We start from the raw sequence: 25,040 nt of genomic DNA, 5'->3' as shown, positions 1-25,040 counted from the left end.
TGAAGCCTGGGAGTTTTGAACTTTCTGTGCTTTCTGACACTGACCCCTAGGGGAACACTGCTTTTGACTTGAGGCTTTGGAGAAGGCTTCCAAATTTGAGTGCCAAAATTAAAATCACGGGTATGTAGTTAGAATAGAAGTGTGTGATTTCACATGGTGAAGGGTTTGGAATTTGGGATTTTTAGAATATAGTAATAGGTATGGGACAAGACAGAGGTTCTTGGGCATTGTCTCTTTCTTCTTCCCTCTTCTTCATAATTTCAGGTAGTAGTTTTTGGTTGAATAGTTGGTGCTGCAGTGCAGGGCACAGGTATTTGGTTATTGGGTCAAAAGGATAAATAATACAGGTATTATCTTTTAATTGGACTGTTTAGCTTTAAAAGAGCTTGTAACTAGCTCGATTCAGCTCCATTTTGCTCACTTTTAGCTGGTATCTAGAAGTGTTACAGGACTCTCTGTACTTTAGATAAGATTTAATAAACAACCAAGTCCAAACACGAAAAAATTCATCTCCTTCGTGTTTTTAATCCTGACTCTGAGTGAAGGCAGAAGAAAATGAAGACAAGCCACTAATTAAGTGGTGCAGTTAACCCATTTGCAGAGTAGGGCTCGCTCACCGATGCTGTGGGATGCTGGCTCCATCTCTTCTATCTGGAGGTGCCTTGCTCCAGCTGGGATCTCAAACATCTTCAAAACACCTAAAAGGGAGGGACAAAGGATGGAGGGAAGAGAAAGAGCAAGTTTTCTCCAGCTGGACACACGAATCCAGCTCGTGAATCTGCTTCCAAACCCAGCCAGCCCTCTCACCTGGCTGCTTGGGGGTCTTGGCCAACGTGCCCTTCACCGTCCGGCAGTGGGAATTGTCCCCCCCGCAGACCCCACACTTGTCATCCTGCTTCAGGGAGCCAACCTCCTTGTCACAGCCGACATGCTGGCACCCAGGGGAGGAGAGGACAAGCCTGGGGTTACCTGGGGTTACGGCCCTGCAGCCCAGCCCGTCGCTCCACCATCCCCTTTGCTGCACATGGGCTCGGTCCCCAGGGGCAAAACGTGTGCCCCTAAGGGGCTGAGCTCTCTCCTGGGCAGGGAAAGGACAGGGACAGCCCCACAGCAGCTCCTCACCACGCACTCGCCCCGGACGCAGACGCTGTAGGGGTCTCGGTAGCTGCAGCGGGTCCCGTCGTGAACGACCTGGTTCATGAACACCACGTCTCCCGTGTCCTCGGACTGGCAGATCAACTCACACTTCTGAGCATCTGCACCAAAGGAAAAGGGGAAGGGGAGAAAAACAGAGGTGGGGGGAAAAAAGGAATTGTGGAAATTCGTTAGGGTGAGTGAAGACAGAAACCTATTTCAGTTTGTACCCCTGAGCACAGCCACAATTCCAAAGCCCAGGATATTCATGTGGCTGATCTCCCAAGTCCATTTGCTGCGCAAGAGCCTGCACCTTTGCCTGGCACACTCAGGAAATTAAGGGAAGGACAGCATGCTGCATGAGGCTGCAATGCAAGTAGGCAGCTCTGCTCTGGAGCCAGGCTGGGAGACCTGGGGGTGTTCAGCCTGGAGAACAGAAGGCTCCAGGAGAACTTAGAGCCCCCTCCATTGCCGGAAGGGGCTCCAAGATAGCTGGAGAGGGGCTTTGGACAAGGAGAAAGGCCCAGAGTGACAGGGCAAGGGGGAATGGCTTCCAACAGATAGAAGGCAGGGTTAGATGGGATATTGGGAAAAAATTCTATATTGTGAGGGTGGGGAGGCCCTGGCACAGGTTGCGCAGAGAAACTGTGCTGCCCCTGGATCCCTGGAAGTGTTCTTCCAGCTGTGAGTAACCTGGTTTAGTGGAAGGTGTCCCTGCCCACGGCTGCAGGGTTGGAATGAGATCATCGTTAAAGTCCCTTCCAACCCAAACTGTTCTGTGATTCCGTGATTTTAAAAAGCTGGCTGCTTGACGCTGGCTTATTGCACAACAGTTTCCAGCTCAGGAGCTTCCCACCGCCCAACATCTGTGCAGTTGGCACAGTCTCCATCCCAGGGTGATGGCCACCAGGGCAGAGTCCTCTGGGGGAATTTGGCTACTGCTCCTTTGCTAGCACCCGCCACCACTCACCGTCATGATGCTCGTAGGGAAGCCAGGAGTGCTTGCTGTTCTGGTGGGTGTAGTAGGAGTTGCGCTTGGAGCACTGCTGGGCACGGAAATCCTGGTAGGGCCCCGGGCACTCCTCGGCATTGCACACCTGGTGCTCGTAGGTGGCTCCCGGGCACTGGCGCCCTCCGTATGCCGGGCTGGAAAATAAACCCAGGGGGTGTAAGAGTGCTGGAGAGGGGATGGTGTTCAACCTCAGCACAGCTCAGTGCCCGAACACACAGCACAGCTCCCACGGGAACAGATGTCCCCACCCCTGCCAAGGAGGGGAAGAGCCAGCAGCCTCTGGCTGGCGGCCACTTCCAGTTGGGAAAAGAGAGGGAGGCAAAGCCCAGACGTACGGCGGGTTGTCGCAGCTCCGGCTGCGGGATCGCACGCCTCCCCCGCAGGTCCTGGAGCACGAGCCGAACTTGGACCAGGAGCTCCAGCTGCCATCCTGGCTGTAAGGCTGCTCCGACGTCTTCCAGATGCAGTGGCCCTTGAAGCACCACTGGAAGGGAGGAGAAGGAATGAGTTCCAGACCTCTTCCAAAGCACTCAGCACCAGTGGAGAGCCCTCCCGCACCCACAGCACTATAGAAATGGTAAAGCATGGGAGGAAGGTGCTCTTCATCGTGCCCTTGGACACATCCCTCCTACAGGAAGCAGGTCCAGCCCCTACCTTGCCAGGAGAGCACTCGGTCCCATCCAAGGGCGGCCCCTTCTTGGTCTTGCAGAAGTAGGGGTTGTCCGGGTGGCTGCACCACAGCTGCTTGCAGGGGTCGAAGGTGCGGAACTGGGGAGCACAGAGGAGCTGGGCTGGGACAGCAGTGGCCAGTACCAGCAGGCTGGTGGTAGCCAGGCTGGCTGGGGATCCTCGGGAGGGGTGGCCATGCAACCCGTACTCACCGCCGTGCACGTCTTGTACCCCACACCGAAGTCGAAGCGGCACTGCTCGTCCATGGAATAATTAATTCCAGGCAGCTCAGGTAGTGTGGGCCACTGGTGCTCAAAGGGGTCATCCAGGAGGCAGTCGTAGGAGCTGCAGAGCCAGACAGAGGATTTCCTTCCATCAGCCCATCCCTCAGCTCCAGGCCACTCTCCAAATTCAGCTACTGAGAAATTTGAATTATCATGGAACCCCAGAATGGTTTGGGTACAATAGTCCTTGAAGGCCATAGAGTTCCAGCCCCTGCAGCGGGTAGGGACACCTTCCACTATCCCAGGGTGCTCCAAGCCCCATCCCACCTAACCTTGCACACTTCCAGGGATCCAGGGGCAGCCACAGCTTCTCTGGGAAACCTGTGTAAGGGCCTCATCTCCCTCATAGGAAAGAACTTTTTCCTAATATCCCATCTAACCCTACTCTCTGTCAGTGGGAAGGCCCTTGCCCAAAATCCCTTTCCAGCTCTCTTGGAGCCCCTTCAGGCACTGGAAGAGGCTCCAAGGACTCCCTGGAGACTTCTGCTCTCCAGGCCAAACACCCCCAGCTCTTCCACCCTGTCTCCCGAGGCACTCCAGCCCTTGGGAGCATCTTTGGCTACCAAAAGCCACCAGCCGTGGTCTGAAGGGAGAACATCCCCTCCCAGCTGGAAGGGGCGTACTGGATGTAGCGGTTGAGCTCCTGCTTGCTGCAGCGGGACCAGTGGTAGCGGTGGAAGGCGGCCTGGACCAGCGGCGCCATGATGCTCCCCATGCTGGTCTCATCGGCGCAGCGGTTGCCCTGGCCATCGTGCTCCATGCCCAACCTGGTGGGAAGATCCCAAGGGATTCACGCCTGCAGCAGCAGCAGAAAGCCCGCTCTGCAAAGAGAGGGGCACCACCACAGCCAGCTCTGCCCCCACAACTTACACGTGCCCGGTCTCGTGGGCGACGACGAAGGCGGAGGAGAAGCCGTCCTCGTGGTTGAGGGTGCAGCTGCGGAGAGGGTGGCACATCCCTGTCACTGGAGCGTAGCCTGGGGCAAAGAGAGGAGGGATGGACAGAGAGGAGGAGAGGAGAGAGAAAACCTTTGAGAGAGGAGGGGGGAAAAGTGAAAAATTAAGAAAAAAACCACCCCGCAAATACATAACGTGGCTTTGCTGCAACAGAAGAGAAAACAGAGGGAAGGTGCTGAAGAGGAGGGGCTGCCCAGGTCACTTGGATGGTAGCCCAAGGACTTGCTCACCAGTGTGACCACCCTGGTGCCAAAAGCCAGCAGAGGTTGCTCTGGGGCTTGCTGGCACCACTGTGCCCTTGTGCCAACACACCTGGACAGGCAGGAGGGCAGAAACAGCGCCCACAACACCCTGTCAGTGTGGGTGGCCATGGCCTCCCAGCCCAGGAATGGCATCCCCCGCATCCTTCTTCATTTAAAACAAATAAAGAAGGAAAAGGAGAGAGAAGGGAAGGCAAGAGGTGCTCCCCTGAGCCCTGCCCACAAAAAACACAAAACCACAGCCCTGCTCCCCACAGGGTGTACCCACACATGCACCCACCTCGCCCCAGGACCCCAGCCCTCGATCAAGTGCAGTGCAGTGGGGCAGTTGCTTGCCCAGGCAGCAACACATCACCTCCATTTTGGTCACTTTTCCTTTCTTTTTCACCTTAGTTCTGCCCAATTCAATCAACTCGTTGGCACACTCCGGAATTTACTCCCCAGAGTTTTTTACGTGTGTTGTTTTTTTTTTAGGGCTGACCCTTTTTGGCATCAAGAGAGTTAGTGAAGGAAGGACTTACAGGTCAGAGAGGCAAAAGCAGGGCAGGGCCATGCTGGATAACCATGCCCTGGGGACTGGGATGCTGGAAGAGGAGAGCTCAGTGAGCCAGGATTGGGCAGCAGCAGGAGAGGGGTGCTGATGAGCTGAGGGAGATGCACATCCCTACACCCACCTTGGCCAAACCACAGGGTCCACAGAGCCCCCTGTCCTTGTGGGATACTTGATCCATACCAATACACTCCCACAGAGTTTAACCATAGAGTAATAAATCAAGTCCTGGATAAATCATTTGAAAATACTTTTTTCCCCCCATGAAACTTTCCACAAGGAAGAAAAAAGTTGTGGGAAGCTTTTGGTACAAGGGAAGGGTAAATTTATTTTGTCTAGGATGAAAACTGGATAAATTCCCAACCAAAGAAGCTATGGATGGGAGATAGGACAAAGGAATATGAAAAGGTGGATGCTCACAAAAGCAGTTTTTTGTAATGAAGACTCCAGTAAGAATTGGAAGGAGTATAAAACGTTCTCCGTGGGAGAACGATGGTGAGAAGCAACTACCTGGAAAATATTTAATTCTGAGTACAAGCATCCTTCAGCCCAGGTCAGAAAACCCCCCTGTGCCACCCACGGGAGAGGGACACAGAAACTCTTTGGGTGTTGACAAGACCTCTACAGCAGCAATTAATAATTTACAACCCATTTGTCCACTGTTTTTCTCTTCAAAGGGCACGGATAATTTGGTTCCACACTCTGGTCCTTCTCTCTATGTGTCCCTGAGCTTAACAGGGATGTTGGGGATCCACAAGGACTTTGTTTTGGGGGAAAAGAGGCAAGAGCAAGCACGGTGTTACTATTCCAGCAGCCCAAGCAGAGGGAAATTCCCAGTGGATGAGGAGCTCCTTGTGCCATGCAGCACAGCCAGGCAAGGACACAGCAACCATAGGGACTTCTGCAGAAAGTCCTGGAGATGTGTGAGAAGCAGAGAGCCAGATCCACAGGGAAAAGGGGAAGGAGCTGCTGGAAGGAGCACCCCTAGAGCAGGGCTACTCCATCAGTCTCAGACTCCTTCCCACCAAGAGGCAGCCTAGGGAGTCTCCCCCTTCTGCCAAAAAAGGTCCTCTCACAAATGAATGTCTTTGGACACAGTCACTTTGCCAGGAAGGGTCTAGAAAAACGAAACAAAAGCTGGTATTTCACCCGTGTGACTCTGGACAAGGAGACCAGGGCAGGTCACAGCTTGGCACAAGCCAAGGTCTGCTGTTTGGTGGCCACAGCACACTCAGGAGGGTTTCCAGCTGGATATCTCCTGAGGCTCATCTCCTGCTGAGGGGGGATCCTTTTCAGGGAGGTAATCCAAGTCAGGACAGGTTTACTTCTCCACCTTTCCTTGCTCCTATGCACACCAGGAGGACGTGTGCTACAGATCAGGGTGACAATACCCACCCCATTCACGGCATCAAACGGAGCCTCCTGATGGAAATCCAGACCTGGCCACCACCGTGGAAATGAGGAGATGGGAATTTGGAAGCAGCAGGCTCAGAACTGGGAAAAGTCACCTCTCGTGATAACACCAGAGCACCTCTTTTCCTAATGGAGCCATGAAACATCAGAAGGCTTTCCTGAAAATTTTCATTAGCAAGGCCTCCAACTTCTCAGACCACACCGGCACAATCTCTGCACCAAGAGGGTGAGAGATTCCTGCAGTAAAATTTCCTCTTTGGCCCAGGGTTTATTGAATGCTCCCATGTCCAAGAAATAAACCCATATAAAAGCAGGTTCTAAAGGTCCTCCAGAGGGCAGAACAAATTGATTGTCCCCATGGGGCTCCCTGTGGTATTTCGTCTTTTTTTATCTTATTTTTATATTTTTAAGGCATTTTGGGCCAAGGGGAGGACTGGTAAATGAAATCAAAGAGCAGGAGACTAAATAAATCAAGATATTTTATCCATTCAGGTTGATGCTCTGGATTAATTCTCTGTCTCTTCTGCATCACGTGAAATAAAAAATACCGATTTTTATAACCTTTTTCTGGACCTTGCTGGCCAAGACTGTGCTTGCAGGAAATCCTCTCACCCCTGGCTGGCTTTTTCCCCCCAGCAAACTGCACATACCTGATCGAGACAAATACAGTACCTTGCATACCTGCGGGCCCAAAATCTTGCCTGGTGAGGAAGACGGCGTGGTCGTGGTACTCGGCGTGCCCGGGGTCGGAGCGCTGCTGGGAGTGCGCCCAGCGGCACACCTGCTCCAAGCTCCGTGATGGGTTCCCCCGCTCGATCAGGCTGACTGACTGCGGGAAGAAGGGAAAACCCAGCGCTGGTGAGGCAGGTGTGGCACACAAAAGGCACGCTACACTTCAGAAGGGTAATCTCTATTTGTTATAACAGCGGACTGAGTTTTATCCCCTCTACACTTTCTTCATTGGTCACAGTTAGTCAACATAACAGTCATTGGTGGAAAGTTCTCCATCCCTATTCTTCCCAGGACCTTTCCAAAAATGCTTTCCACAGCTGTGGGGCTTTTTTTCCTAGTTATCTTCTTTTTCTCCTTCTTCTTTTCTTGGCCTCCATGCCAACAGCCTTGGTCCGAGAATACAAACCTCATTTATTAACCCTCTCTAACCTATAGACCAGCTGTGGGTCCTACCACACTGGGAAGGAAAGGAAGAGGTGTTGCCCTCCCCGTGGAAGCCAAAGAGGTTTTATCCCAAGAAGCTGCAGTGGTGAGCTGAGATCACTCCTGGACTCCAACATCTGCTCCTTGTTTCCTACATCGTCCCCTGAACCTGGTAGCCGGACAAAGCAGCTGCTTCCAGAGCTGGTTTTGGGGAGGATAAATCATCCCTAACAGAGCCTGGCAGTTCCCATCTCGCCGTATCACCACAGCTCCAAATCCCTTCCCCTCCACACATCAGCCTCCAGCCCAGAGTACAACCATCGCTGGGAGGAAGCCAGGCAGATTGTTGGCTTTCTCAGCTAGAGATGATGTTCCTGGTCCCATGGAAGCCTCCAAAAATGGGCAAGCCTCCATCCTCATCCCAGCTCCTCAGGACCATCCCTGCATCTCCAGGATGTGTTGGGTTTCTGCCAGCCAAGCATATTTCTATAATAAGGAAGTTTTTTTCCAAGACCTAACTGGTCTTATTTGTGGATCACACACACACAGAGACATCACTGTGTTGAGTCATTAACACCCTTGCTAGAACACTTCCTGTGGGACAGGAGCATGCCCCAAAAAAGTACAGAAAATCACATTGTTTTAAAGAAAAATCTGGCTGCTGTGCTCGAACAAGCATTAAAAAAAAAGTGCAGCCTGAGAAACCACACGAAAACTTCTCAGGAAACCTTCCCACGCTTTTCCTGGCCATGCCCAAGCCACACGAGGGCTACAGGACAGCTGGGGAGCCGAGTCAAGGAGATCCTGACCGTGGCTTCTCCTCACTGATGTCCAGCTCCTCTCAATGTGGGGACCCACCTTTATCTCATCATCTACAGAGCTCTGAGGAAGCCTCTGTGGTTCTCCCCACACCCCAGAGCAAGCACAGCAGATCACACTCACCCACCACCTCCCTGAGGGCATCCTAGGCTATCCAGGAGGCTATCCAGACCCTCAGTTCCCAGAAAACAGGTTAAGGAGGGTTCAAACCCACCCCTGCTCAGCACAGTTGTCATTTGGGCTCTGACAACTGCCACATTTTCCCAGTCCCGGGCTTACCTAAGTGCTAAATAAATATTAGAGCATGTCCTGCTCTCCATGCTGGAGGATTTACCTGGCGATATCCCACCATGATCATCCTGACCAGCACGATGTTGATGTGAACGCCCAGCGACTCGTCGTGATAAATTTCATCCACCTGAAGAAGGGGGGGAAATCCAACAGGGAACAAGTTAAAGGCCATCCCAGATCTCAAGCCCCTCCTGTCCTCCACCCTCCCACGTTCCATACCCTTCCAGATTTTCCAAGACCAGGTGCAAAGATGTCATTCCCCCTCCTCCCATCATGGGGAGATTGGGTTTTTTTTCCATTTTTCCATGTGTAACAAGCACAAAGTCAAAAAGCCAAGCTGGAATAAGCCAAAATTTCCCCAGGAATGGCTCAGATGGTCAATGACATCAGCCGTCTCCATCGAGGGCTGAGTTTCCTCCACCACATTTCTCAATGAGCCATTGCCCCTTTGGAATATGAACCCTCAGAGGGATGGGAATGCTCCAGACTCCAGCATCCAAAGGAAAAACAGGTTTTTGATACAATCCTTTGCCACTCCCCAAAGTCAAGGCTTTCCTCAGTCACATCAGTGAGTCAAACCTGACCTATGGCTTCAGAAATCCCAGGAGGAGGCAACACAATGAAGAGAACAGGGAGGGCTTATGAGTCAATAAGATTTGTACCATCCTCAGCTATTAAAAATGACCTTGCAAAGGAAAGAACCAGCTATAACCTTTTCCTTCTGCGTTTCCAGGATGAATAAACAAATTCTGCTCCTAAATGCTACCAAGAGAGTGGGACATCCAGATGGGAAATGTCTCTGAGAGCTGAGCCCAGTGACGTGGAGAGAGGCACCCACATGGAGCAGACAACCACAAACCCACGTGTGACCCTGCACCTCCTGCAAAGCACATGAGAAAACATGGCCCAGGGAAGGAAAACATCCTGATTTTTGAGAATGGGACTTTCTTTTTCCCAAAACACCTCTCAAATGAACAGTTCCACAAATGGGGGTTCACTGCACAACTTAAGGAGACCAAATTAAGACCATTCTTAGTATTGACTAGAATTCATGTTTTGATTAAAATCTACTTTTTCAGCTTTGCTCAAGGAGGCACTAACTTGCCTCAGCTCTATCATAGCTTTCCAGACTAGATGAAGGTTATAAAGCCAGATTTATGGATCTTTTCTATTTTTTCCTCCATTCCTTTGGGGTTTTTCAATCTTACATCAAGGGCTGGGCGACAACTACCCTTTTACTGCTGCCCAAGTCCAAGTTAGCCATTCCCCAGTGTTTTACAAGCCCCCCAGTTTCCAGCCTGGGATTCCATTTGAAATACCCACCCAGACCAGTTTTAAACACAAAAACCCAGTGTTAACCTTTTCCCCATGACAACCAACACTCCCATGGGGTGCCTCTGAGCCATGCAGAGAGGTAAAGCAGATCCTAAGCCTTGAATGCAGAAAAGTCGATTATAAAAAATTAAAATCAATCCATAAACTGCCGGTCCATCCCCATTAATGCATCCCTTTGGATGCAGAAGCTGCAAGAGCCACGGGGTATTTTATTCATCAGTGTGGAAAAACAACACAACCAAAGGCTGGTCAACCCTTCCTCAGCTCATCCCTACTTTCCGTGGGTGGGATGCTCCTTCACCCTCCCCCTTTTGTAAGAATAATGAGAATATGATGGATTTTTTTCTGAGCCCTACCCTGTTTTTTGGGGGGGATGTGCACAGAAGGGTGGAAGTTCATGCAGTGCTGCAGCTGCAAACATCACTCAGGCCTACAGACCCACTGAGGTATGAAGGATTCAGCCCAGCAAGGAGCTGCAAATCCCCAGGGATGTCAGGGATGTCACCCTTGGGTTTTAGGATGTAGGAGGCTTAGGCATCCCAGAGAAATCCCACGTCATAAGTTTGATCCCTTACAAAAATATTTGTAATATGGCAGGGTGGGAAACTGGGGAGAGAGGGAGAAATTGAAACTATGCTTGAAGCTGGACCTGGGGGGTGGTTTGGGGAACAAGACAGGAAAAAAACATTTCCTTCACTTTCCCAAATCTTCACCCCCAGCACTTGTCAGGAGCTGGAGCTTCAAACTGACAGAGGGTAGGGTTAGGTGGGATATTGGGAAGGAACTGAGGGAAGTGAGGCCCTGGCACAGGGTGCTCAAAGAAGCCGTGGCTGCCCCATCCCTGAAAGTGTTCAAGGTCAGATTTGATGGGGCTTGGAACAACCTGGGATGGTGGAAGGTGCCCCTGCCTACGGCAGGGGATTGGAATGGGACGAGCTTCCATCTCCCTTCCAACTCATTCCATGATTTTAGGATTCCATGGTTGTCTACCAGCGCTCTGCTTCTTGCTGCCTGCTCCTGAGGACCCCTCAATCCATCAGGAGGAGCCACGTTCCTGCCTTAGGGACCTTTCCACCAGCCACGACCTGACCTTGCAGTGACTGGGAGCATCAAACAGAGCAGCACAGACCTCTCCCTTCCCAGCTGCATGGGATATTTTGGCAGCATGAGTAGACCCTGCTGTATGATTCCAAGATGGGATTTAACTCCATAAATCTTTCTTATAAAGCAGTGCTAAATCCCACTCTCCTCCAGCTTGTAGGGACCTGGTACTCCCTCTCTGCAGGCTTTGAAATGAAGAGTTAACCTAAAGCCCAGCCCCTGTTTAGTCCAGGGTTTAGGCAGGGATCTGCACCTAACCAATACCAGCTCTGCAGCGACCTTTAGGGTTAATTCAGAAAGCAGATGTGGAACCAGACTGCCCAAGGCTACAGACTTCCCTTCACAGCCAGATATCAATAATTGAGTGAGGGGGGAAAAGAATCATATCAAAAGGGCTTGGTGCTGGCTGCTGCAAGGGCTGCCACCCTGCAGGCCCCAAGTTTTGGGGCGGGGGGTGTTGAACACCAGCAGGGCCAGCTTCCCCCAAGCATTCCAATGCCTGTGGAAGAAGTGGGGATGGAGCTGGAGGGGCTGAACATCACCTTGGAAACGGAAATTCACCTGGAGAGCAGCTTGCAGGCTGCCCTCTGCAGATGCCATTAAGCAAGTCAGTGTCTTCAGAGAAACTTCTTCCCCCAAAAATATCTGCTCAGCAAAGGGCTCCAGTAAAGGGACCCACATCCCTGAAGCCACAGGATAAAGATCTTCTTATCCCTCTCATCCATGCTCAGCCTGTTTCACACTCACCTGGCAAGAAATGCTCTCCTCTTTCATTTAAAATGGAATTTTCCCACCTATAAACAGCCCAGCCCTTAAGGCTCGCTGTGAGTTAAGGGCAAACCAGCAGGAACGACCACCCCAAAGGACTCCCCCCAGCCCTGCAGCACCAAGGAGATCAGAGGCAGTGCTTTACAATGAAAGGAACATTACAACCTGGGAGCAGGGCAGGCTGCCTCTCTAAATCCCTGCAAACCCTCTGGCCAGCCCCGAGTCTGCAGCCCCAGACGTGAGATCCCGACAGCAAAACCGCACTGGCAACGAGGTCTAGACCTCGCCGTTCTTCAGGGAGGGAAAACAAAGGGAGAGACACGAGAAGAATTTGCCAAACCAGCAGAATAGCTGACATTTCAAAACGCTGGGATCGCTTACTCGGAACAGCCAAGTCATCTTTAAACTCCTTTCTTTTATTCCCTCTCTCGGTTTTCATGCCGGTGGATTCACCTTGAGCCTCTTTGCCGAGGCTGGGGGGTTAGGAAGGGAGGGGAAAGTCCCTCTTACCACATTTTTGGGCTTGCATAAAGCATAATGTCACCTCTCTGTGAGGGCTGACCCACATTATCTGTGGGGAGAAACAGAGGAAGGGGAAAATTGTTCTGCAGGGCAAGACTAGATTTGATCAGAGCTCTCTACAGAACAAGGCACGCTGCCCCAAAAAAATAGAAACAAACATGCAAGCCTATACGGAGGGGAGGGAAAAGTGCACGGACACATGACAGACATCAGAAATATTTTTGTTATTATCAGTTAGCAGTGCAGTTCATTAACCCCTCACCTAAGGAAAAAAACATACACAGGTCAAAATTAAAGGTGAAGGTTTAATTTTTGTCCCCAGACCTTCTCTTCTGTGGGGGTCTCAGTAGCACTCTTTGTTGCTCTGCCCTTGAGAACAATAATTTCAGCTGGAGCCAGGCAAGTCCCAGCCTGGAGAGGGCTCTGACTCATGGGGTTTCCCTAGTAACCCAAAACAATGGGAAAACACCAAGTACCTTTGCATCTTTAACCAAATCATGGGCAATATCCGACAAAAGCCCAGGAAGCCAGCTGAGACCAGGGCCAGGTTTAACACAGCCATAGCTTGGCTTGTCCCCTCCAAGCGGAGACATCCCCAGACTTGAAAGGATCAGGGATGAGCAGTGGGAAGTCTGGCAGAGAAAACCAAGAAGCCCAACTCCCTGAACACAAGAGACTGGGAAGCAAAGCAAAGCACTGAATATTCAGAAATATTGAGAGCAAAGCACTGAATATTTCCTGTTCTCTTCCTTTTCCGAGGTGCTGGATCCCCTCCTGGTTCCCAGTCCTTGATCTCAGCAGTCACCATGGCTGGGGGATCCTAATTTTGCTTCTGTAACATCATGATCCCTGCCCCAGGCAGCAAGCAAGAGAGGGGAATTGCTTTCCAGAGCCACCACATCACCAAATGCTCATCCCAGGAGCCCAGCAGACCAGTTTTGGTTAGGTGGACACAGCAAAGCTCAGCTCAGAGCAAAGATAAGCTCAGCGACCGATGGCAGAGGGGGAGCTGTGCCCTTCCCTCTCACTCCAACCTGACCCCAAATTCCTGGGCAGCATCCGAGCCAGGAAGGGAAGGGCAGGCTGGGAATGCAGGCTGGGAGCTAGCAGGGAAGGCAGCCTGCCTGCAGGGAAGCTCTTAGGTGCACAAAAGGAGCAGTCATCCTCATGTCAGCTTCCCGGGATGGACACAGCGCCCTTCACTGAAAAGCATCCAAATTTCTGGCAGCGAAATAAGGGCTGTGGGGGTTGTTTCTTTTTTAAAAAAAACCTTCTCCGTGACAAATCATTTATCACCAAGCTTCAGCCGGCACAGAGTTCCTAATAAAGGGTTTTGTGTCTTGGGAAGAGCCCTGGGACCCTACCTACAGCAGCGCTGGGAAGGGATCTTTGTCCCAGTGCTCCCTCAGCACTCAGGGAGACCTCAAAAAAAGCCAGGAAAGTTTATCATTACTTCCAAAGTCGTTGTCCCCTTTCCTCGGGATTGAGAGGAATGATGGATTTGTCTTTACAAACAAGCTGTGGGTCTGCTGGTAGATTAGACTAGCACTGAGAGATAAAAGAAACAATAGGACAGATTCCACTGACTGATGAATGGAAAAAAGATATTGGCCTTTACAAACAAAGTGTAGGTTTGCTGATAAATGAAATTGGATATTGAAAGGTGAAAGAAGCAATGGGGACAAACATGAATTCTATAGGAATTAAAAATTAAAAGGGAGGGTTATGCATTAGAGGGGAATCTTAGGTATCAGGCGTTCTGGGAAGTCTGTGCCTCTCAAGTACCTCAGCCAACGGGGAAAGAGAGAGGGAAAAGCGGCCAGGAAATTGGGATAAAAAGGACCCTGCGTCCTCCAAAAATTTGAGAGATCCCAGGGGAATGCCCCATGGTCTCTCCCTTTATTCAAATAAAGTAAAAGGACTCTTCTGTCTCCTTTTTGGATGTAAACCTCTGCTGTTTGTGGATTAATTTTCCTGACAGGATATATCTTGATAGGAGAGCTCCTAGACAGGAAAACTTTCCCAGCTGGCTCCCTGACGTACTCCAGCCCAGCTCGTTAAGTCCTTTCCTCGTTAGAGGGCTGGCCAAGCCTCTCATCCCTCTTCCCTTCGCCTCCAACTAATGGGATTAATGTTCAGCTGTGTGGTCCCAGCAGGCTCCTCCCCGCCAGCCCCCCGGCATCCTGCTCTCTCCCTCCCTCTGCCACCCAGGCCAGAAAGCAGGACTCTCTTTTTTTTTTCTTTTTTTTTTTTTCTTTTTTTTTTCTGCTGAATCGGGTGTTTTAAGGCAATCCGAGCCGGTAAGGAAACGAGGAGGCGCCAAGGGAAGAGGAGGCGGACGGAGGTCACGGCAAAGCTGGAAAGAAAACGCACTAAAAACCAGAAAGAAAGAAGGGCAAGGGGGTGGGGGGGAGAATATAGAGAAGGAAATAATACTTGCGGGGAAGTATTTGTTGCCTGTATTATCCTGGGGTTTTCCCCCCATCATTAAAGTCGCCGGCGCCGCCTTTAATTGAATAGGCAGCGGGTCCTCCCTACTCCCAGCGCAGCATCCCGCGCATTCAATCCCTGAAAAGTCCTGCCCGCGGGGTAGGAACCATGAAATGCGCCTGAAAACCGACCTTTTGATTAGAGCTGACAATCCCCAGGAGCCCAAACTGCCCATCCCGCCCCCGGGATCGGAAAGGAAAAATGACATCATCTCCGACCCCCGTAACGTGGGAAGAGCCAGAGGGCAGAGCAGGGAACCCTGTGGCTTCCCCCCGGCAGGAGGATTTAATACACCAAGGGGAGAAACGTTCAGAGAGTGAATTTAAGTGATGCTGAGAGCATCGGACCGCAGGCATGGGGATAACACTGTGATGAAGGTGTTTGCTTCTTCAACATTTTCCCTATTCGGGACCAGCCATTTCACTCATCCTTCACCCCATCAAGCCTCTAATCCCACAGATCCTTCTCCCCTCCACATGTTGATAATTTCCCCTTGGTTGCCAGCCATATGGCAGAAATAATGCCCAAACCAACAACCAACCACCCAAAAGCATCTTTATGACTTGGCCATTCCAGAGCTGGTTGAGCCTTTTGACCATTTTCCACCACTGTGTAAAAGAACACTTAAAGAAAAATTAATAAATGGAGGAGAGGATAAAGCCACAAAACAAAACTGGGAGAGAGAAAGAGATCCTTGAGCATGGACCATATATGCAGACATTCAGGTGCTGGAGGAGCAAACCTCCCTCAAGATGACTGGATGAATGAATAATGATCCTTCCACATCTCTCAGGACTCGTGGAATATGGATGTTTTTATCTTAAAAAGGAATTAAAAGGAATGTAGGGAACCAGCACAGGCTGACCCGTGCCTCTGAATGAGGAGGGGTGCAGAAACTGCAAAGTTGCTCTAAACTCCTTTTCAAACATATCCTGAATGGTTATCTAGGTGCACAGGTTTCCAAAAAGCTTCTGAAAAGCTACAAAAATATTTCCTCTACCAATAAATAGTATTCAGAATAAATCATGAACATCTTCATTGCAAAACAGATTACAAATACCATAATTTCTGACTAAGTAAGCCACTACCATTCTCTTTTCTAGCATTTGCTGAGACTTCAGTGACCAGGAGGAAATGGTCTCAGCCAGGAGAAACTTTTGGACTCAGGCGACAGCACCACCAACACCAGACCCTGCCATTGGCAGGGGGAAGGTGATGGAGATGAACATCAAAGGGCTCTGCTTTCCATCCCTCCAATTGCCACAGCTATTAAATGCCAGAGCCGGCTGTGTGAAGGCACAGCCCTTCCTGAAGCACTGCTCCCCCTCCCAAACCCATTTTTTTTTCCCAGGATAACAGATTTGCAGCATCAGAAGAGCACTAAACCAGGGGAAGGGCGGGATCCACACCCCCCACAGCCGAGCCTTACTATGTTCATGAGGGTGAGGACGTAGTTCTGGACGTGCTCCTTGCCATGGAAGCGCACGACAGAGTCATCCACGGCCAGCAGCACCTCGATGTTGTAGTCGTCCTTGCTGGCGTGGCGCCGCTTGCGCTCCGCGTCCCCCAGCCGCTCCGCCATCAGCTCCAGGGAATTCGGGAGCTCCCCCACCTGCACGCCGGGCACTGGGCAGGAAAAGAAAGAGCCTTTGAGGTGACCTGACTCCACAAAAGTAGAAATTCAGCAGGGAAAATAGGTTAAGAGGTTTAACTCTAACAGGATATTGAGCTCCGGCTGGTTGCTGGTCCAGCTCGCTCTGTGGTGGGAAAATGGCTCTGAATTCTTAAGACCAGCACTAAAAGACATGTTAATGATTGGACTCGAGAACCTTAAAGGTTATTTCCATACATAAGTGATGATCTGTTAAAAAGTCAAATTGAGGCCACATTTCATAGAATCATCACAGAACAGTTTGGATTGGAAGGGGTCTTAGAGCTCATCCTGTTCCACTCCCTGCCATGGACAGGGACACTTTCCACTAGCCCAGGTTGATCCAAACCCCATCCAACCTGGCCTTGGACACTTCCAGGGATGGAGCAGCCACAGCTTCTCTGGACAGTGCCTCGCCTCTCTCACAACACAGAGGTGATCAAAGCAGCACCTCCAGCCCAGCATTTCCTTTCCTTCTCCTTGACTTTAGCAGTTAAACTGAGCCTAAAGCCACAGGGTGAGATACACACAGGCTCATGGAAGCAGAAATCTTCTCCCCAGGTAAAATATTTATTGCCAGTGGCTGGGAAAGGCTGGATTCCAGCAGCCCCTACCTTGGGGATGGAGGTCGTGGCGTGGCTCGGCGCCATCCTGCCGGATGGCCGAGCGCCGATAGACCACGTGGGCCCTCCCGTGCTCCTCTGTGTCCTGCTGGCCCCTCTCCAGGGGCTCGATGAAGAACTCATTGCTGTCTGTCCGAATCAGGCCAGCCTGGACTCCACAAAGAAATAAGGAAAAAGATGGGGAAAAAATGGTGTGGTTTTATGTAAGTGTAGGGGGACACGGACACTCAATATACTCGTTAAAGGTCGATGCAGAGCACACACAAAGGGGAAAGGCATCCCAAATGATCTTGTCTTGATCCTACTCCGTGACACCAGGATGGTTCTAATACCATGCTCATCTATGACAACCCTTAATTTTTCCTGTAGATAGGGAAAGAAAGTAAAAAAGGAAGAAAAACCAACCAACAGAAAAAACATCCCAACCTGGCTGCAATTCAAGTTGTGTCTTTATATGGCTACGAAACTCTGTTCTGTCTCACCCATGAGTTGTGCCGGACCCTGAACTCAGGGATACAAGGCTGAAGGGGCTCCCCAGACACTCCTGAGCCTCCCTGAACTCTCCCCATTCCATTCCTGTGGTGCTGTTACCATATCTGCCATTTCACTGACACTACGAGCTGCAACAAAAAGAAAGAAAGAGAAACCATTCTCTCTGCCCCATGAAGTACTTAGGAATTAACACAGGGGAATCCCATTGGAGCAGAAGCTGGAAAGCATTACAACTCCACCTCCCAAACACAGGGAAGATGAATGATAGGGCAAACATCGCTGCAAATGTTGTCCTGGCTACCGACCTGTTCCTAATTAACACCAAGCTCCCATCAAATCCCCCTTACATCAGCCTGAGCGCTCACACCCTGCAGCGCCGGCCGGCTCAGACCTCGGGCAAGGAAAAGGATCACCGGGATTTGGCTTCCATCCCACGGGCAGCCCCCCCCCCAAGCTCGGCATTTTTCCCAGCTCCCTCCACGGCGCACGCGTGCGTTCCTTCCTCCGGCGCTGCCCGCTGCCTGGAAAGCGCCGGCAGAACACATGGATCTGTTCTTGGAGCAAAGCCTTCAGCAGCATGGACCTACTGGAGTCCTCATAAGGCTGTTGGGATGGTTCTCATCAAATAAAATAAAATAAAATAAAATAAAATAAAATAAAATAAAATAAAATATATACAGAGAGGTATTTTGGACAGAGGATGGGGCTCTTCCAAACCCACCTGGCTCTTTGGCTCCCCTTCGCGTTCACGTGCCTTTGGATTCATCAGGCAACAGCCAACCAGGCTCTATTGGATTCCATCAAATTTCCTGCTCCACTTGGGTTTTATTTACTGCTTAACTCCACTGCAAAGCAGGGTTTTGGTTTTGTTTTACCTCCTTCCCAAGGAATCCAAGTCCCTGCCTGACACACGTATCTCAGGTTCTTCCCACAGGAGACATCCAGGCCAAACCAGGGCAGCCAGGAATTGTGCCTTCATCCTCAGCCAAGGAGATAAGATCACAGCCAGGTTTAACCTGGCAGGGTGGTGGTGATGAGGCAGAGAACAAGTCAGGGAGTCAAACCACCAGTCAGGTTCAGTGAGGGTTGGGCGAGGCCATGGTGATGGGACAGGAATCATGGAATCCTTTCGGTTGGAAAAGCTCTTCAAGATCATTGAGCCCAACCATTGACCCAGCACTACCAAGGCCACCACTAAACCACATCCCCAAGTGCCACATTTATACATCTTTTCAATCCCTCCAGGGATGGGGAATACAAGCCTGACAACCCCTACCATGAAGAAATTCTCATTTCCAGTTCCAAAACGTTGCTCTTTATTATACAATAAGAGAAGGAGCAAAAGCAAGTCCTGCCCCAGGAGGAGCTCTTCTGGGACACCACTACCCCCTCCCAGCCCTGCCACAGGGCGTTTCATTTGGGACCAGGCACCCCAAAGCCGGTTTATGGGTTTAGGGCCAAAGCCGGGACTTGCTGAGTCAGGCGGGCAGAGGAAAGCCGTGCCGCCACGCCGGGGCAAGGCTGGATTAAAATGTGAAAGAGCCTGGTCCCAAGCCACAGCCCACTTGGGTTTGAGCTGCTCTACAGCTCGTGACTAATTATATCAGGCTCAAGGAATAAAGCAGCCCAGACTTTCTCCCAAAGGTGGGATGCAACACACCGCCAGCTCCGGGGACGACCAATGGCAAAGGGGATGGATAACGCAGGGATTTTTGTATCCATCTGATCAGAGCAGCCCAAGAAATGAAAGAAGCTGCAGCAGTCACAAAAATAAATGTAAAAGCCAAAACAACCCAAAAAACACCATTGCAAGCGGCACGCACCAACCCTGATCACTCACAAAGAGGAGCAGCTCGGGTTCTATTTCAGCATCTTGGGAGGGTTGTAACAGTAGAGAGGCAGCAGAAAAGGTCAGATGCCACCCAAAAAGTCCCACTCAGCTTTTCTTGGGCTTTTTCCAAGAGTTCAATCGCATCCTCAGTGATCAATTAGCCATGTGCTTCCCACCCTTGATTTTAATTTGGTTTAATAATACCAAATCGAATTAAATCAATTGGGACAATTGTCACTGCTTTTTCTAACAGGAGACGCTGTCTGCAGCTCTCAGTGAAGGTATTCCCAAACTAGAAAATGGCCCTTTAAAGACAATTCCATTGGAAAGAGAGAAAACATACATTAAACTCACTCACAGAGGTTGAAGTCTCTTCTCCAGCTCTCCTGTGCCTCCCCAGGCTAAGGGAGACACGAACTCCAGCTTCACTAAGTGGGACTCCCCAGGACCCTGAGTAAGAAATTCTTCCTCCACTGCTGGGTAAAAAGCTCCAACTCCCACAGGAATTCAGGAAATTCTGACACTGAACACAGCTGAGATGTGGAAAAATTAATAAAGCTGCTGCACTCTGCCAGGGAAGCTAACAGGAGGGGGGAATCCAGCTGCGTGCATAGTATGTATTTTTCCTATAAGATTCACACATAATTTGGACAAAAAGTCCTAGAAAACCAGGCAGTGTGAACACAGACACCATGGACAACAGTGCTCCCCTTCCATCCAGAGGGCATCAGGCATGGTCCAGAGCTGCTCCATCACTATTTTCATGCCTCTCTCCAGTACAGGCTTTGCAGCCCATCAAACACAACACTTTGCCTTCCCTGACTCCTTTTCCCTGCCCTTTGTGCCAAGGCTTGCCGAGGTTTTTGGGGTGGTTACAGGCCAGGCTTTGCCAGGTGACCCGAGCCAGGCCTCAAATGTAGCTCCTGGTGGAGTGAGGACATGGAGACACGCTCGGCACCCAATTCATTGGGTTTTCAGCCCAAACAGGGCCTGGTTTGCATCTCACTGCCAAAACTTGGGATTATCACCAGGGAGAAAAGCCCTCATACCCACATAACAGCCACACCAGCTGAGGCCAGTGGGATCTACGTGACCAAAGGGACATCTCGGACCCTTTTTCTCCCCAAAATTAACCCTACAGCTCAGGAACTGCAAGGAAAATCCTGGAAGACCAAGCCACGCTTTTTTCAGTGGGGCATCCTTTTGAGGGGCTGTTTCTCCCTCCATTCCCTATTAATTACTGTTTCTGAGGGCTTTTGTGTTCTGCTTATCTGCTGCCACCCATCTGAAGCAAGCCAGGGCCACGGGGACGGAAAACGCTGGCTCTACAGTTTGCAGCACTACGGCAAATCACCCCAGGGAAAAGGCAGGCACACAAACATGGTGTCTGTGGATGATAATCCTTCACCCATCCCTGCAACCAGCAAAGCAGGAAGGAAGCAAGGTCGACCACACGCTGCTAAAGCCGGCGGGGGAAAATCTGGGATGCCTCCACTGCAGCGAGACGTGTCCGCCGGCGGAGATTCCTGCCTAACGCTACTTTACCAGTCAGGAATTCGGTGGCTTAGATCAGCTTTGAAATTACGTTATGGGCGACAGCATCTTCCCACCCTGGTACGAGACACCCTCCCAAAAAAAAAAAAAAAAAAAAGAAAGGACAGAGATTCTCATGCATGCATGCCCACGGGAAACAGCAGCAGCCCTGGAAGGTGCCACGGCTTTGGCATCTGGGAAAAACATCGCATCGCTTACATGGCTAAATATGGATTTAGGAACGACTTGGGGTGGACTCTCTTTTTTCAAGAGCTGGGTTCTGGTTTTGTTGGTTTTTTTTGTTTTATTCTTCCCCCCCTCCACTCCTCCTCCCCCCGTTATTTATAATCTCGGTCTCCGTTTATACACGGCCTAATCTCTTTGTGTACACAGCCCTCATCCGCAGCATCCCGGAGCGCTTCCTCTGGCCAGGATCCGGCTGCCAAGCGCGGCCCCGCGCCTCCCACGTGTGCTATACCGGGATGCAAAAGCCACAATCCCCTTCCGAAGCTCGTGGGCAACTTCCAGCAGAAGTCCACAGGAATTCCAGGGTCCTTGCTTATGGAAGAGTGTCCTCCGACCCATTAGCAACGGTCCTGACCGTGTACATCCCTCCCAGATGCTCTGTTCAGGTCATAAACATCATCCTCCCATCCCATCCACACCCAGAACCAGGTTCTGGTTCCGTTTCTTGCTCTGTTTCCTAAATCAAGCTCTTTTCACTGCTTTTTGGGAATCTTCTGGATCTCCTCACTCCTCCAAAGCAGGGGGATCCTGAGCAGATTGAAGATGTTGGACTAATTTAAGCCAGAGGGCCATACAGCCAGAAAAAACATGGAAAAGAGAAACCAACTGTGACATTGGATGTATCATAAGGGCAAGGCAGCCAAGCACCTGCTTGTCCCCTCAGCCTCGTGTCCTTCATCAGACCATGGGAAATTCCTGGTTGAAGACAGGATATTTATTTGTTGGCCACCGAGCAATAAATTTATTGCAGAAAACAGGGAAAAAAAATCCTTATCCTGGGGGGAAAGCCACTTCTTCCTTTATATGGGGTTAAAAGGGTGCAGTACCACGGGTGGCAGGATATGGCTGCATAAATCCACATGGAAAAGCAGCCTGTGGTACAAGCTACATCCTAACCCAGCTGGAACACGGGCAAAAAGAATGACAACCGACAAGGCGTGCAAGGGGCTGTGATGGGAAAACTTGGGGCTAAAGCTGAGGAAAGCCTGGAAAAGGTAAAACCTGCTTGGGATTGATACTAACAAAAGAGTGGGCTCTGGGGAAGAAAATTCCCCAAGGCTGTGCCACAGCAGGACACGGATCAGCTGCCGATCGCCTCCAGCATCCTTTTGCTGGGATGAGATCTGCCACAGAACCTACATGCTTCAAACCCTGGTCTCTGCTCCAGACTCAGCACTATTTGCTGGAAATATAGGAAATGCCTTTAAAGCTTTCAAGCCTGCCCGCATTCGCCAGCCCCAGCGCAATCCATGTCCCGGAGAAACGTCAGCAAGTCCACAGCCTCATCCCATTCCCAAAAGGATGCTTCAAATGGTGTGGATTACGTGCTAAAAAAAATTTAATTTCTATATGTAGGCGAAATATGTATTTCTAGCTGTGCTGCTCTATCATTTCTGCTTGTACAGTAGCACCAGGCACTGTATAAAAAGAAAGGAATGCCAAATTGTTTGTGCTGGTGGTCAAAATTGGCTTAAGGAACTCCCAGAATAAAGCAACTAAAAAAGAAATATATTTTTAAAAAAATTTTAAAAGGCACAAAATAAGACATTTCTGTCAACCCTGCACTAACTTTAAGTGCTACCAAGAGAAATCAGCAAACTCTGGCACCTAAAACAAGATTTAAATTGGCTCAAAGGAAATCTGAAGGGCAGCGGGCCAAGCGTATTAAAAAATAAGTGCTTCCCCAAGCGTATCGAAGGTAGGGAACCCACAGGCAGAGCAGATGCCAGGGATAAGGAGGTAACAGAGCCATTTAAAGGAATTAAAGCGCTGTGGCAGCAAGTTACTGATGCTGAACTGTGCTCAGAAAGCCAAGAGCCTCCGAGCCCTTGAGTGATTAGGAAAAGAAAAAAAAAGGGAAAAAAGACATCTTCCTGCAAAAAGATGCTTGGTGGGAACCAGACTGCACTTAACAGTGATTTTAGGAGGTGCTCAAGCTCACACAGCATCATTTAAGAGGTGGGAAACACTGAGGAAAAGTTCCTGGTGCAGTCCCGAGGTAAAACACGGGTGGGGTTAAGGATGGAACAGCATCACCATGAGTGTGGGTCCCCATCCCAGAGGCTCAGGTGTAGCAGCACCTGGGCAGGAGGCAGCTCAGGCACAGGACTGGCAATTTTTCCAAGCCTTTGAAATAAATATTGGTGCACAGACCACCCTGATGGAGTAGGTAGCCAACACCCAGGGCCACAAGGGGAAAGGGGACCTGCTGCTGTCAAGGGCTAAAGGGCAACATATGTCACAGACACCTGAAGCACCACCAAAAAATTGGGTTTAGGGACACCACGATTCATCTCTTAAGAGGAGACCACACCAAAACACAGGCAGCCCACACAAGGCACCCCACCAGCCTCCAGCTTACCAGTCCATCGCAGTTGCTGATGGCCACGGCAGCTCCAGGCATCCCGGAGATGTCACCGGTGAAAAGGCACCGCTGCTGCAGGGGCTCCCGGAACAGCACCTCAAAATCCTCCTGCCACTCTGCCACGGCTCCCGGTGGCAGCAGCCGGCTGTTGGGCCTCAGCCGGAGGTGCAGCTCCTTCCCAAAAACCGTGACGTTGAAGTAGAGCAGGCGGCGCTGGGGGGATTCATCCGGGGGGCTGCGGGGGACGCGGCGGCGGGACCGGGACGGGGATGGGAACCGGGATGGGGACGGGTCCGGGGGACAGGCGGGCTGGCCGAGCCCCGCCGCCGCCTCGCCGGACACCACGTGCGACAGGAAGCGACCCCGGCAGTCGGTGCTGAATGGGACGATCACTCCATACTCGCTGAGCTTGCCGGACAGGAGGAGCTCTGCGGAGACAGCACCGAGCGCAAGGGCCGTGGGCACGGAGCATCCCGCTCGGGCGCCGGGACCGCGGGGGCCAGCCCGAGCGGGGGAGCCTTCGGCGAGCTCCATAAACCCGACAGCGGCTTTTCCGTCCCGACGCAGCTCCGCTTTGTAGTTTTAAGCGGGTGAGTCCAACGTAGCAGAAGGAACTCGGGCTGACGTCCCCTCGCACGCCAAGCACGCCAACTATTTCTCGCCCAGCCTCCATCTCCCCCAGTTCCCATTGAAACCTAAGCCCCCCCACCAGCGGATTCCCTCTCCCTTCTCCCCATCCTCCGAGGTGCAGCCACCTGTCACCCTCCCCCTCCACCCCCTGCACCCCGGGCCCCCCGTCCGCGGGGCAGCGACCGTACCTGGGGCGCTGCCGGCGGCCAGGCAGCCGTGCAGGGGGACGAGGCAGGAGAGCACCAGCCGCAGATAATCCATTTGGGGCCGGCGGCGGGATGCGGGGCCGGCGGGATGCGGGATGCGGGGCGGGCGGCGCCCGGCGACCGCCTCCCCCCGCCGCCGCCGCCGGGGCCGCCGGCGCTCCCGCCGCCGCCGCCGCCGCTTCTGCCGCCTCCCGGGCGGCGTGGGGCGGGCCGGGGGCCGGGTCTGGGCCAGGGGGTGGGAGGTCGGGCTCGTTTTAATTAAATTTCTTTGATTTTTTTTTTTTTTTTTTAATTTTTCAACATAGTTTTCTTATTAAAGACGCGCGGGGAAGGGAAAAAAAAAAGTTCTCGCGTTGCCTGTGGATCGTTCTTTTCTTGGAGATTTTAAAAAAAAAAAAAAAAAAAAAAAAAAAAAAAAAAAAGAGCCTTTTCGGGCAGCCCTCCCTCCTTCCCTTCCTCCCTCCCACCATCCCGCCTCCCCATCCCTCCCCGCCCCGCGGCCGCCCGGCTCCAGCGCTGCCCGAACAAAGGCGAGACGCGCCGGGAGCCGGGGAGCCCCCCCAGCTCTGCCCCTCTCCCCAAATCCCACCTCCTGGCCCCTCGCTGCAGCGGGACTCCGCGCGGAGATGCTCCACGGGGAAAGCCAAATCCAGCTTAGAGCGCTGCCGCCCCGTGAGCTGGAGGTAAATATCCCGTTTGGAAAC

The 25,040-nt window shown here is 51.5% G+C and overlaps 1 protein-coding gene across 2 annotated transcripts in view; it reads right to left on the bottom strand.

Moving 5' to 3' along the window:
- Window positions 1-24,391, bottom strand: part of ADAMTS14 (ADAM metallopeptidase with thrombospondin type 1 motif 14) — a 31,182-nt gene extending 6,791 nt beyond the window's left edge. The window contains exons 1-15 of one of the 2 annotated variants that reach the window (XM_088168721.1): window positions 24,319-24,391; window positions 23,498-23,928; window positions 17,025-17,181; window positions 16,189-16,385; window positions 8,587-8,670; window positions 6,951-7,107; window positions 3,970-4,075; window positions 3,723-3,866; window positions 3,028-3,160; window positions 2,801-2,914; window positions 2,476-2,630; window positions 2,105-2,283; window positions 1,123-1,256; window positions 808-931; window positions 618-698 (exon numbers count right to left, since the gene is read on the bottom strand). In XM_088168721.1, the coding sequence (XP_088024847.1) occupies window positions 618-698; window positions 808-931; window positions 1,123-1,256; window positions 2,105-2,283; window positions 2,476-2,630; window positions 2,801-2,914; window positions 3,028-3,160; window positions 3,723-3,866; window positions 3,970-4,075; window positions 6,951-7,107; window positions 8,587-8,670; window positions 16,189-16,385; window positions 17,025-17,181; window positions 23,498-23,928; window positions 24,319-24,391 (2,269 nt within the window). The remainder of the gene's footprint in view (window positions 1-617; window positions 699-807; window positions 932-1,122; window positions 1,257-2,104; window positions 2,284-2,475; window positions 2,631-2,800; window positions 2,915-3,027; window positions 3,161-3,722; window positions 3,867-3,969; window positions 4,076-6,950; window positions 7,108-8,586; window positions 8,671-16,188; window positions 16,386-17,024; window positions 17,182-23,497; window positions 23,929-24,318) is intronic. The other variant, XM_088168722.1, reaches the window with a different exon arrangement.
- Window positions 24,392-25,040: the final 649 nt, after the last annotated feature.

The sequence above is a fragment of the Sturnus vulgaris genome, chromosome 8 (assembly GCF_052056855.1).
Source record: "Sturnus vulgaris isolate bStuVul1 chromosome 8, bStuVul1.hap1, whole genome shotgun sequence".
NCBI lineage: Eukaryota > Metazoa > Chordata > Aves > Passeriformes > Sturnidae > Sturnus > Sturnus vulgaris.
This window is presented reverse-complemented; position numbering and strand designations above follow the sequence as displayed.